General features: G+C 36.1%; 1 protein-coding gene across 4 annotated transcripts in view; it reads right to left on the bottom strand.

Moving 5' to 3' along the window:
* Nucleotides 1-772: 772 nt before the first annotated feature.
* The window catches only part of LOC126693154 (protein DETOXIFICATION 24-like), a 49,893-nt gene continuing 36,306 nt past the window's right edge, over nt 773-14,359 (bottom strand). For all 4 annotated transcript variants that reach the window (XM_050389036.1, XM_050389038.1, XM_050389035.1 and 1 more), the window contains exons 3-10: nt 13,511-13,760; nt 12,825-13,366; nt 3,735-3,821; nt 3,589-3,645; nt 3,249-3,487; nt 2,981-3,099; nt 1,886-1,972; nt 773-943 (exon numbers count right to left, since the gene is read on the bottom strand). In XM_050389036.1, the coding sequence (XP_050244993.1) occupies nt 881-943; nt 1,886-1,972; nt 2,981-3,099; nt 3,249-3,487; nt 3,589-3,645; nt 3,735-3,821; nt 12,825-13,366; nt 13,511-13,756 (1,440 nt within the window). In that variant the 5' untranslated portion in view covers nt 13,757-13,760 and the 3' untranslated portion in view covers nt 773-880. The remainder of the gene's footprint in view (nt 944-1,885; nt 1,973-2,980; nt 3,100-3,248; nt 3,488-3,588; nt 3,646-3,734; nt 3,822-12,824; nt 13,367-13,510; nt 13,761-14,359) is intronic.

Below are 14,359 nucleotides of genomic sequence, written 5' to 3'. Positions count from 1 at the left end.
CCCTTCCCCTCCCACTCCATATGAACCCTTTTTAGAGAAATAGAACTACAACATGATAAAGAGACCATGGATGAAAAGAGCTCCAACCAAACCAAACTAATAGAATACAAATTAATTGTGTTGTTATTACAATGTGGACAACATATTTTGTATTTGGCCCCTACGATAAATTTTTGACTCTGCCACTGGTTAGGAAAATAATTATGGATGCCAATGCTTTATTAAGAGTGGGGAAATTTCTTGCATAAGGAGAGAAGCTAATATAGTATGTCATCAGCTAGCTTTTAAAATATTAATGCTTTGCAGTTTTTTTTATTGTACTATGGTGATTTTCTTGCATGTAATTAGATATGGTGTTAGAGTTGTTATTTATGTTTGAAAAAAAAAATTCATGCAATTTGTGTGGTAGAGAATCAAATGAACGAGAAGAAGAAGAAAATTACATCCCTATTCTCTTTCACTTGTTCAGAAAATACTTGCTGCCCTCTTAGAAAAAATTTCTCTTTGATATCAAATCTTAGAGAAACTTGTAAAAAATCATTGTTCCCTACTATTGCAAAACCAACACTAGCCAGATCTGTTCAACATGTTTATGAACTAACAGTGTGGATAAAGGAAGTTCCTTCTTTTGTTCACTTCTATATGCCTAATTTGGCTTCTGATATTTAATGAAATTTTGTTCAATAAAAAAAAAAAAAAATTGAGTGTAAGACATTAATGCAATTAAGTAGTTCAATTCATGTTAGTTGTCACTCCTTGATTAATTCACTACTGTTATTAAAAAGTACTTTTCATTAAGGCAAAACGAATAGATATCCTTGTCAAAACAAAATCAAATTACAAGATAAAAAGCCTTTAAAAACGCCATCGACGCTTTACTCTAATTAGTTTCCTCAGGCGAATCCAAATACCACCGATTCAGACGTTCAGATGCCTTTTTAACCTATCGAAAAGAAGGCAAAAATAAATTGTTGATCATATATTATAGCATATATATATAATAGACCTTAAATTAACACCAGATATGCATTGAACAGTCACTGTTAGAATTCATACAACAATGATAATTGGAAACTACTGTTGACTTCAAGCTATGAAGCACGGTGCAGATTCGGATTCAGATGTGAGTGTAGGACTTGGCAATTTTTGAAAAAATAAGGTGCGGGTGTGGCGGGACACGTTTTTAATAAATTATTAAACATATTTTTATATAGTGAATTTCATATTTTTTATATAAAAAAATTCAAATAAAGGGGTAGAGTTTATTATTAAAAAACAATTATTTATGATTTGTTTTTAATAAAGTCAATATTTTTGGTAATTGTAAATAAAAAACCACCTTCCAAGAAGGTTCCTTTGCTCATTTTTCAATTCCCAAGCCCACCCACGTGAAACAATTGACTTTCTCACTTACTTAATTTATATTCTTTTGTTATAAACCTTTATTCTTCCTCACCTCTTCTAAGTTCTAACCATTTCTTTGTGTCTTCTCATCTTCTTCTTCCTTCTCTATCTCTCTTTTTTTTTTTTTTTCTCTCTCACAAGGCCACATGAAGTTGAAGAATGGCAGCCAGCGGCCCATTTTGGCCTGTTTTAGCGGCCGTATCGGTTGGAATCAGGCCGTATCGGTCTGATTCGACGGCCATTTTGGCCTTAATTGGACCATATCGGCTGTTTTAGCTCTCACTTTTGCTGGAATTGGCTCAAATCAGAGCGAATCGATTAGTTTCGGCCTGAATTGAAAAGAAAAGGCGAATTGGTGCGTCGGACGCCACGTCAGGGCGAGTCTGGTATGGGTGCAACGGCCCTAGACCGCACCCGTGCTTTCTAGACTTCAAGTCTTAATTAGTATAACTTTATTTAATACTTTCATAGTTTAACTTACCTCGTTGTCCCAGTTTGTTCTCCATATAATGAAGGAAAGAACAATTGTCTGCATCAGCACTCCACATAACATCCCAATCCATAGACCCTATAAATTAAACAAAGAAAAGTGAACTTTAAGCATAGGAAAACAGAAAGTAGAAAAAACAAAGTGTATTTATTATTTTGTTCTCTAATTTCCGAAAAAAAAAAAGAAAAAAGAAAATTTTATCTTAGTTTTAAATCATAGTATTTTTTAAATTCTGTTTAAAATATGACATCATTGGGATTTAGTCGAAAAAACCTCAACCACTTCATTTTAATCTAAAAGTTAGGAGGAAAATTTTAATAATTTATAAAAAAATTATTAAACTAAATTATGATAGGGTAAACTCACAAAAGGGTAAATTGTAATTGAAAGTTTGTTAGCAAAATGTAAAATCTGTCATCTTAGGTGTGTCAAGGACGGTTTTGTGACAAAGGCCGAAATGCAAAAAGGGCCAAATCTACTCTCGAAGTTTTTAAAAATGTGATTATTTTAAGGGTTCAAGTCCAAAATTCCAAATATATAATAAATAAAGGATAAGGGTGCTTCAAAAAGACAAAAATCAAAATGAGAATAACAAAAATGCAGAAATAGTGACTGGAACACTAGGAAGGTAGATTGTATTTCTTTAAATCAAATATTGAAATATTTTAGCATATAACTAAAGAGAAATTAAGGGGAAACATTAAACATGTTAATAAAAATGAAATAAATAAATAAATGTAGAGAGATTAATTAAAAGATGATGAGAAACCATTGTCGTTGTTCTTTTCAAATTTCAATCGATCAACAATTAATGGTGTTTCAGTTACTATACATTTTATGTTCTTTTCTCATGGTTTAATAATACAGATAGAATAAGTTTTTATCTCTAAGATTAATTTCCTTTTTTCCATTAAGCAAGCATATACAATTATAATTTACAATATATCTACCATTGACACAATTAATTAATATTTGTAAAAATATATTGTGCTTTTTGATATATGAAAATTACTAAATCAGTTGAGGAAAATTATTTTACGTTATGTGATGATCTAACATTCTCTAGGTGCACTAATCACTTCCTACCTGCACTTCAAGATCGGCCACATAAGCAAGCAGAATTCCAATTGGCACGCCAACCACATAATAGCAGCAAATGTTAACAATTGCAACAATACCTTGTAAACCTGCACCCACGGCCACACCTGATGACAAGAACCTAAACGTGAGTAAAAGTTGAAAACATGTTTACATATATCAATGTATATATGTATATATGCTTGCTAAAAGTTCAATATGATGAAAAAATAGAAAACGCTATTGCTCTCAGCTAATCAGAAGACGAAACACTCACCTGTAAGTACTGGTTGAACACTGTTTAGTAAGACTGAGAAAGCAAGTAGAGTAGAGAGACTTGACACAGCTTCGGCAACCTCTTCATCACTTGTAAACCAGTAAGAAATTTTATTCCCAAAAGCTAAAAACAAGGCCCAAAAAATCACTCCAATAGTTACTGAAGTACAAAGAATAACTTTAATGGAAAATTTTGCAGCTTTAGCATTTCCTTTGCCAATCTCGTTTGATACGCGCACACTGTACAAGTTACATAACAAGAGGATTGAGTTTGGAGACAAAAAGTGGCAGCTTCACAATTGAGAGAGAGAGAGAGAGAGATGAAATCATGAAAGCCTTACCAAGCAGCACCTAAGAATCCAAGGGACATCATGAATTCCCATGCAACGATATTAAGGCTACAAAAAGGAGTTAAAAGTTGAATTCTATTTTTCAAGTAAATTGAATAGAAAAAGAAGATCAATATGGAAAATGAGATAAATCTTACCAGATAGAGAAAGCTGATATGCTTACAGTTGCATTTGTCATATATCCAGCCAACAAAACCAAGACAGCATTGTACCAAAGCTCTAAGCTGTTGAAGATAAAATAAAAATCATTGAGAGGCATTAGATATTACTGCCTGAACCACACAACTGTGTGTTTGTTTGCACAGCAACCTCATAATCTGTTGGTTCCCAAAAGCCCTCAATAATTGAGGCCCAATACATGAAATTTTCAAATTTTAAATGGGATAGAGTAGAGATGTGGAGGTTTGATCTGAGAATCACCTACTATGACATGATAAACTATATTTATTTTAAAATTTTAAACTATTAAAACAGATGTAATATTTAATCATTAACCATTATTTGAGTATTTTATATACTTGGAAGGCAAGAATTTTAGATTAACTTTTGAGTATGGGACAACATTGTATATGATCCCATTGTTATTGCGTTTCCTGATTGTTATGCCTTGTTTTATTGTTTAAAGATGATTGATGCATTGGATATCGCTTAAGTGAAATGCAAGCCAATTTGATCGCGGATAAGAGTTTCAGTTCTAGATATGATTAGGTCTTGGTCATGACATTAATAATTGTTAAAAAAGTGATGTAAAATCCAGAAAACCCCCAAATGAAGTGGAGAAAATATACTCATTTTGTATAAGTATGTGTAATAGTACAAGTAATATAAGTAAAAGACAAGTAAGTTATAGTGGGCCTAAAATTGAGGCTTATACATCAACAGTCCCTCTCAAACTCAAGGATGATGAGAGAATAGCTTAAATTTGGAAACAATAGATCACGAAAATTTTCTTTAAGATGTCACTTAGTAAAGATGTTGACAAGCTGATCTTGAGAGGAAGTAGAGACCATTCAGAGAGAACCTTGAAGGGGTGATGCCAGACAAAATGACAATCAATTTCAATGTGCGTAGTATGTTCGTGGAAGACATCATTATGAGCAATCTAAATGGCATTTTAGTTGTCACAATAGATAGAAGTGGTAAAAGAAGTAGCGACACCTAAATCCTTGAGTAAGCAACATAACCAAAGGAGTTCATATGTGGTATTAGTTAAGGCATGATATTCTTCCTTGATACTGGAATGGGCCATAACATAATGTTCCTTACTTTGCCAATGAGATTAGAGAGGAGCCAAGGAGAAAGTAATAACCAATTATGGACCATCCCCTATCCAATCAACACTAAAGTTGACTCATTGAGCGAAAGGAGATTGGACAAAGAAGTATAGACCATGGAAAAGAGTGCCTTTAAAATATCAAAGAATGCACAAGACTGCAACATAGTGATTTAATTGTGGAGTAGACAAGAACTAGCTCACTTGGTGTACAACATAGAAGATGCTTGGACGAGTGACTAAGATATAATAGACTACAAACCAATTGCTGATAAAGGGTGAAATTAGGCAGTGGTTCTCCATTGGAAAGTTGCGCATTAAGTTCGAGATCATTATTGTTGAGGTCATCACTGATAATTATCATATCATCAGCATAATGAAGAAATCAAATGGCGCCTTTATTAGTGCAACGAAGGAATATAGCAAAAAGAAAATAGCAAAGTCATAAGAACTAGTAAAATAACTCAAATGAGAAACCATGGAGTTGAACTAGCAAACCAAGCACGATGAGCTTACTTAAGACTATAAAGTGCACAAAAGAGTTAACCGTCCTTGTCTGAGGATGAAAGAGACTACATGGAGGTTGCATATAGATTTCTTCACTCAAATCCCCCACTAAGAAAGATATCTTTAACATCATTCTTGAAGAGGAGCCACTGTCGAGAGGCTACAACAACCAATAGTGTGCAAAAGAATAAGGGACAAGCAACCAGAGCAAAGGTTTATTATAGTCAATGCCATACTCTGGTGTGAAACCTTTGGCAAGCAGACTGTTAGGAACCTATATTTCCATTGTAGTGTAATTGTACATGTGGACCTTACTGATTGTAACAGGTAGGTAGTTATTAGTTAGTTACTTCGGGGTTAAGGGTTACCACACTAGTTAATAAGGTAAAGAGTGGTTAAGAGGGTGAGTTAGTTGTACTTGAGTTAGTTAGGATTACACCACGGGTATAAGGGAAGCACTGTGTAACAGAATAGATTCATTGTCTTGTGAATAATACATTGCTCATTCTCTCTCTCTCTCTCTCTCTCTCTCTCTCTCTTTCTCTCTCTCTCTCTCTCTCTCTCCATAGAGGTCAAACTCGTTCCACTTCCCAAAATTCCAATTCACAAAACTTTGAGAAACAGAATTAAGAGAAAATTGTAGCTTTAGCTAAGGTTTCTGAAAATCACGAACATGCATTACAAGAAATCTAGAAGCAATTGCAGACCATTACTAGGTTCATGCAAAAAATTGCTGAAGCAAAGGATAAGAGCCAAATTTCCAATTCAAGTTCTCGAGCTCTTCTCATCAACAGTAATGGAGGAAACCTAGAGTCTTCACCTCTCAATTCCCTCAAGAATCTGAAATTGGACTTTCCAAGGTTTTGTGGAGAGGACCCAACTTGTTGGGTTTATAAAGCTAACCAATTCTTTTCCTATCACAATACCCCTAAACATTAGAAGGTAATGATGGCTTTGTATCATCTTGAGGAAGAAGCTCTCACTTGGTTCCAAGATGCAGAGCAAGTAGGTGGTTTTCCTAGCTGGGAGGTCTTCATCAAAGCATTGCAGACTTGTTTTGGTGTCATGGCTTATGATGATCCTATAGGGTCACTCACCAAACTTAAGCAAACATCCACTGTGATTGCTTACAAAGGTAACTTTGAAATCTTGTCTAATAGAATTTTTGGATTATCTAAGTCACACAAATTGAGTTGTTTTCTAAGTGGATTGAATGATGAAATTAGACTACCAGTTAGAATGTTTGTCCCTAAAACTCTTAATGAAGCTTTTGGGTTGGGAAAAATTCAAGAAGAATACCTATCTAATGGTAGGAAGGGGTTTAGGAATTTAATGGATACTGGTAAGGTTTCAGTTTTGGGTACACCTAAGTTGGAGGCTAGAGTGGAGTCTAGGACTAAAGTTCCTTTGTAGTGGTTGACTGGAGCACAAATGGAGGAAAGAAGAAAATTGGGGCTTTGTTATAATTGTGATGAGAAGTGGCAGATGGGGCATAAATGTAAAAGTGCTAAATTGTTTTTGTTGGAAGAAGTAATGGAGGTGGAACCTAAACCTTCTAGGGTACAATTGGTGGAGATTAATAAGGATAAAGTGTTGCTTGATAATCAGGATGTCAGTTTAAGGAGTGGAGTGGACCCTGTTGAGATTACACTATATGCATTAGTAGGGAATCCTACTTCTAATACCATGAGGATAAAAGGTTGGATTCAAAATCATGATGTGGTATCTCTCATTGACTCTGGGAGCACCCATAATTTCTTGGATGTTGCTGTGTTACCAGTTTTACATTTACAGCTGGATACTTCTCAAATATTGGAGGTTAGAGTAGCTGATGGCACAATTCTTAAGACCTTAGGGAGCTGTCATGTGGTTACTATCACCTTACAAGGGCCTAGGTTTGTTGTAGATTTTAATATCTTGCATTTGGGTGGCTGTGAGGTGGTTTTGGGTACACAATAGTTGAGTACTTTAGGGGTAATCAGCTGGGACTTTCACTTGTTGACTATGAGGTTCCTATATAGGGGTAAGAGTGTATTTCTCCAAGGATTGCAGCTTGTTGCTTCTTTAACTATTTCTGATGCTAATAAGTTTTTTGGTGGGTCAACTAGAAAGGGCTTGGTGTTGCAAATCACTACTACAGATTCTGTTGCTTCTGTCCCAATCACCTCTTCCACCAGAGTTGGCTGCCTTGTTGGGTGAGTTCTCCTAGGTTTTTGCTATCCTTACTGGCCTGCCTCCCATTAGAGGTCATGAGCACAGCATTAATCTCAAGGAAGGCACACAACTTGTGTGTGAGAGACCATACAGTTACCCTCATTTCCAAAAGTCTGAAATTGAAAAGATAGTGAATGAATTGTTGGAAGTAGGGTCAATACAGTCTAGCCAGAGTCCATTTTCTTCACCTGTTTTGCTTGTAAGGAAGGCTGATGGTAGTTGTCGCATGTGTATAGATTATAGGGCTCTTAATAAGACCACTATTAAAGATAAATTTCCTATAGCTGTTGTGGATGAGTTGTAGGATGAATTGGCAGGTGCTTCAGTGTTTTCTAAGTTGGACCTTAGGTCAAGTTATCATCAAATTAGGATGAGGAGTGAGGATGTTCCTAAAATAGCTTTTAGAACTCATGAAGGGCATTATGAGTTTTTAGTCATGCCCTTTGGGTTGACTAATGCACCATCCACTTTTCAGGCTTTAATGAATTCCATCTTTAGACCTTATCTAAGGAAATTTGTCCTGGTGTTCTTTGATGACATTTTGGTTTACAGCCAATCCTTAGATGCTCATTTATCTCATCTTAGGACTGTTTTGGAGGTTTTATTGTCACACCAAATATTTGCTAAGCAGTCTAAGTTTGTGCTTGGGTCATATCATTTCTGGTGAGGGTGTTAAGGTAGACCTCAAGAAAATATCAGCTATGGTGCAATGGCCAATACCTGATTCTGTCAAGGCTTTGAGAGGTTTCCTAGGGCTAACTGGCTATTACAGGAAATTTATAAAGGGTTATGGTTCCATTACACAACCCTTAACTGATCTCCTCAAGAAGGATTCTTTCCTTTGGAGTGATAAGGCTTTGGAAGCTTTTACAAGGTTGAAGGAGGTTGTGACTCATCCTCCTGTGTTGGCTTTTCTTGATTTTTCAAAGCCATTCATTATTGAGTGTGATCCTTTAGGGAGGGGTTTAGGGGCTGTACTTATGTAGGATTAGAGACCTATTGCTTTCCATAGTCAAGCATTGAAAGCCAAATACCTTCATTTATTCACTTATGAGATTGAATTGATGGCTTTAGCTTCTGCAGCAAAAAATGGAGATCTTATCTATTGGGAAGGCCTTTTGTGGTTAAAACCGACCACTAGAGCCTTAAGTTTCTTCTTGAACAAAGAATTGCTACCCCATCTCAGCAGAAGTGGCTTGCTAAACTCTTAGGATATGCTTTTGTTGTGGAATATAAAAGGGGTTGTGATAATAGGGTAGCTGATGCCTTGTCCAGACAGTTTGGGTTGATTTTGACTTGCCTGCTTCTAGTTCTGATTCCAGGACAAGTTGCTTGATGCTCTTGACTGTCGCTAACCCTACTTGGTTGGATGAATTGAAAGCTAGTTATTCATTAGATGCTTTTGTCCAACAACTTATTGTTGTTGTCTAAGCTGGTTCTCCTCCTAAAGGCTTCACTTTTCAGAATGTGTTATTGTTTTACAAGGGCAGGTTCTTTGTTGGTCCATCTTGTCCCTTAAGCTTCGATTTTTGCATCATGTTCATAGCAGCCTCTTGGCTGGCCACTCTGGGTTCCTGAAGTCTTACTAGAGAGCTAAGAGTGACTTTTATTGGCATGGAATGAAGTCTGACCTCAAGAGGTTCATTAGGGAGTGTGACATCTGCCAAAGGATCAAGTCTGATACATCTTCCCCTTCTAGCCTACTTCAACCACTGTCTATCCCTATTACTCCTTGGACTGATGTGAGTTTGGACTTTGTAGAGGGTCTTCCTAAATCTATGGGGTATGAGGTTATCTTGGTGGTGGTGGATAGGGTGACCAAGTATGTGCATTTTGTTCCTGTTTCACATCCATATAATGCAGCCAAGATTGCCTCTCTTTACGTGCATCATATCTTTAAATTACATGGCATGCCTTCTTCTACTGTGAGTGATAGGGATGCCACCTTCACTTCATTGTTTTGGTCTGAATTGTTTAGATTGCAAGGCATTGTTTTGGCTATGTCCATTTAGATTGCAAGGCACTGTTTTGGCCATGCCCATTGCCTATCACCCTCAGACAGATGGGCAGATTGAAATTGTTAATAGGAGTTTGGAGCAATATCTAAGGGTTTTCACTAGTGATAGACCTTATCAGTGGGCTTCTTGGCTACCATTAGCTGAATTTTGGTTTAATTCCTCATTTCATACTAGTTTGCAGCTAACTCCTTTTGAAGCTTTGTATGGCTTTCCTCCCCTTAAGCTCCAAGGTTATGTGCCTGGTACTACTAGGGTGGATGCTTTGGATTCATTGTTAAGTCAAAGGCAGGCTGTTTTGGACACCTTAAAGGTTCATTTGGCTGTTGCTCAAGCTAGAATGAAGACCCAAGCTGATAGCCACAAGCAGGAGAGGTCTTTTGCAGAGGGGGATTGGGTTTTTCTGAGATTGCAGCCCTATAGACAGCAGTCATTGGCTTCCAAGGGCAGATGGAAGTTATCTCCAAGATATTTTGGGCCATTTTAGGTACTGAAGAAGATTGGTAGTGTGTCTTACAAGCTGGATTTGCCATCTGAGTCAAGAATCCACCCTATTTTTCATGTGTCATGTTTGAAGCTAAAGCTGGGTCAGCATGTCACACCCTTACCTACTCTACCTCCTGTTGATGAATCTAGTCAAGTGTTTACTGAACCAGTGGTTGTTTTGCAGAAAAGGACTAAATCTTTGAGGTCTAGGGTCATCACAGAAGTCTTGGTGCAGTGGTCAAGTGCTTCTCTTGATGATGCAACATGGGAATCCCTTCATCAGCTACAGCTCTCCTTCCCTCACCTTGTGGACAAGGTGCTTTGAAAGGGAGGGGTAATGTTAGGAACCTATATTTCCATTGTAGTGTAATTGTACATGTGGACCTTATTGATTGTAATAGGTAGGTAGTTATTAGTTAGTTACTTTGGGGTTAAGGGTTACCACACTAGTTAATAAGGTGAAGAGTGGTTAAGAGGGTGAGTTAGTTGTATTGTGAGGGTGAGTTAGTTGTACTGGAGTTAGTTAGGATTACACCATGGGTATAAAGGAAGCACTGTGTAACAGAATAGATTCATTGTCTTGTGAATAATACATTGCTCATTCTTTCTCTCTCTCTCTCTCTCTCTCTCTCTAATCTTCCATGGAGGTCAGGTCCCCTTGAAGTGACCAATCCATTTCCCTTTCTATGCACTAACAGAGCCTTAACATAGACAAGCATTGTATCTCTCAATAGACCCATTGGCTCAAGTATTGATCTTCAAAACCGACTTATAACTAACCATAGAGTTGTTAAGAGGTAGATAATATTAATAAGATCTCAAGTATGGTCTTTAGCTAATGTATCAAGTTCCTCATTCATTATAGTATATCATAGAAGGTTAGTGGTCGCCTCAGCTTGTGCAATGTAGCAAGAGTTGTTTAGCAATGGGAATGGCAAAGAAAGGATCATACCCAAGAAGAGCAATGAAGTGTAGGGTTTGACATAGGAGGGGACCCAATAGTAGTGTGAGGTAGCTCTCGGAGGGTAGTCTAGGAAAGTGCTCAAATGTTCAAAGAGTGATCAGGTGTAGCACTCGAAGGGTTGAATAAAAACACAGCTAGAGAAATCAGAGGACTCGTATGGAAAAAGGTATAAAAAGAAGAAAGTTAAAAGGAGGGACAAAATTTAAATACCTTAGTAAAAAGTCAATGTTGTTAGAAGACATGTCAACAATGAGTAACTGGATCATAATAACAATAGACCTTCTAAGTTTCGCCGTTCCTAAGGAAGTAGGAAAGACTAGAGTGAGGCTCAAGTTTGGTATGCCTATAAGCCTTTAGCCAGTGCTTTTGGTAGCTCATGTTGGATCAATTGGTTTCATTCTCGCAATGTTGAGTTGATTGGCTTGAGATTGTTCCAACAATACGATTGAAGATGTGATTGGATGTTGGAAGATGATGGTTTTGGAATAGACAATGATCTTGGTAGTAGTGAGCAGCTTTTGATAGAAACAGAAGCACTAGAAATGTCTAACAAAATGTCTAACAACTACAAAGTGACGTTGAACAGCTTTGATGGTGGCAATGGTGACCAGAGAAGGCAGGGGTGTCAGAGGAATGCCTAGGAAGACAAGACTATTCCTGAAAACCAAAATGTTAGAGTGATCGCTTTGATACCATGCTAGAATTGTAAATCAATTATATTGTATTCAATGTGTAAAAGTATACAAAGGACTGTCTTTATATAGGTAGACATAGTAGTGTAGTGCAAGTATGAAGTATGTGTTCAATACAAATAATATGAGTGTGAGACATGTAAAATATGGTATGCCTAAAACCAGTTGGACTTGTATCCTAGAAGTTACGGTAAATTAATGTATTCCTTTAGGAACTGGTTTTTTTTTTTTTTTTTTGCTAGAGAATGTCATGTACCTTAGCAAGGGAGTAATAAAAAAAGGGCAGATAGTGAAATAAATTTAACTCTATAAGAGCATTAGCATTGATGGAGCTAAAATTTTTAGCTTTTAACATCTCAAAAACCCATTTTATCTATTTTAATACACCTAACATCAATGATTCTATTTTTTTTACTACTTCGATTAAAATAATATAAAGAACTCATTAAAATTAAAAAAAAAAAAAAAATCTACCACAAAAAATTTAGGAACCAGCCACAACAACCTCCACCACCACTCAATCAGCCATAGCCATCCATAACCACCACTGTGGCAACCACAACCAACGGTAGGAAAAAAAAAAAAAAAAAAAAACACAACCCATCACCAACAACTGCTGCCACCACTAGCCACAACCCACCATCTCAACCACAACCCACTGCCACAACCAAATTCACTACCACCACCACCACCACCAACTCTGCCACACCGACCCACAATGACCCACACTAATCCACCCAACACTGGCTCACACCGATTCACCCAACACTGATCCACCCACTACCACCACGAACCTAAATGAAGAGGTAGGCAAAAGAAAGGAGAAGACCGGAGAGAGAGAGAAAAAAAGAGAGAAGGAAAAAAAAAAAAAAAATAGAAGACCAGAGAGAGAAAAAAAGAACAAAGAGAGAAATTTTTTTTTTTATTTTTTTTTATTTTATACCTTTGTTGAATTTTTTAACAATAACACTATTGATGTAGCTTAGTTTTTGTTGTTTGTGGTACTAAAAATAGCAATTTGGCAATATATCTTGATCAATGATAATGCTCTAATGTGAAAAACAACTTGTAATTACCAAAGCATCACGCCAGAGGAAATTGACAGCTTTACTACAGGCCATAGATCGATGAAGGCAGCAGTAGAGAATCCTTTCCATGTATTTGGACACCAACCTCCGAAAATGTACACAAACTCTCCACCGATTGGTAACCAACAAGCTATGTTGAACGCACCCATGGCACCAGCAACCCCCAAGTCAAGTATGCTCACGAATATCCAAGATAAAAGGATATGAAGTATAAACGAGAAAGAAGATAGCCATCCAATAATCGAGTTTTTAAGTTGTGCTTGTAAGTACATTTGGATGGTAAAGGAAAAAACAAAGGAATAGAATATAGGAATGAACCATAAGGAGATTTCTTCAGATGCTACTGCTATTGCTTCATCCTCACCAAGTAGCCTAAATAAGGGAGTTGTGAAGATGAAGATTGGTACCATGATTGTTGCTGTAACAGCATCAACGATCCATGAACGTTGCAAGTAAATACCCATCATATGATACTGTCCTGCCCCAAATGCTTGCCCACATAAAGTCTCAGTCGCACTTGACATGCCCAACTTCAAAAAAGAAAATAAAAAATTATAATAATAGAAAAAAAGAATTTTGTTTTTATTGTATATGACTATACAAATTGATTATATCTACGCTCAATGGTAGCTCTTAAGTAAAGGTAAAACAAAATCAACAGCTAACTAGCTTACCAGTATCCCATTTACAAATCGTAAAAGAACACTCTGCACAAGTGCATATGCAGCAAGGTCCAGTTCAGAAACATGTCCAAGAAACACTTGTGTAACCACTATCATTCCAAATGAAGTCACTCTAGACAATATGGATGGAAATGCTATCCTCCATATGAGCTTTGATTCAACCCAAATCCTTCTTTTAAGATCAGTTGGCACTTCTGATTCTGATCCAAGAAGCCTCTCCTCCACTGTATTATCCATTGTTCTGTATAATAAAATAAAAAATGAAACGGTTTTGAGTACACTTGGGTTTTCAACTTCTTAACAATTGACCCCATTAAAAAAAATAACTAAATGAGAGCATGCCTGATTTTGTGCAGGATAATTGTCAATTGAAAAATGAAAAAAAATGCACAAACTAGTACTAATTTTACTATAAAAGACTTACAATGAATGTTGTTAGAATTATGGTTAAATGAATAAATTTACTTTTTTTTTTAACAATTTAAACTTTTTGGACAACTAATAATTTATCATAATATTAGAGTAGATAATCTTAAATTCAAAACTTTATATCAACATAATGAATAAAATAGGGATGTTTATCCCACATTGATTGTGTGTGTCTAGTGTCCGCTGTTTATAAACCCAGTCTACAACTATAAAAGTTAGGCCCTTTTGTAGTTGTACTCTAGTTATGTAATGTATTATAAACTCGGTTTAAAATACTAATAAGTAGTATTATTATTTTCATGTATATTCTAATAAGTATTACTATTTACTAAAAAAAATAATAATATAATGAATACTTGAAATACATTTAGTAATTAATGACAAATAAGTTTTTAATATTTTTATAGTAAT

Source organism: Quercus robur, chromosome 7, assembly GCF_932294415.1.
Source record: "Quercus robur chromosome 7, dhQueRobu3.1, whole genome shotgun sequence".
In the NCBI taxonomy this organism is placed as follows: domain Eukaryota; kingdom Viridiplantae; phylum Streptophyta; class Magnoliopsida; order Fagales; family Fagaceae; genus Quercus; species Quercus robur.
This window is presented reverse-complemented; position numbering and strand designations above follow the sequence as displayed.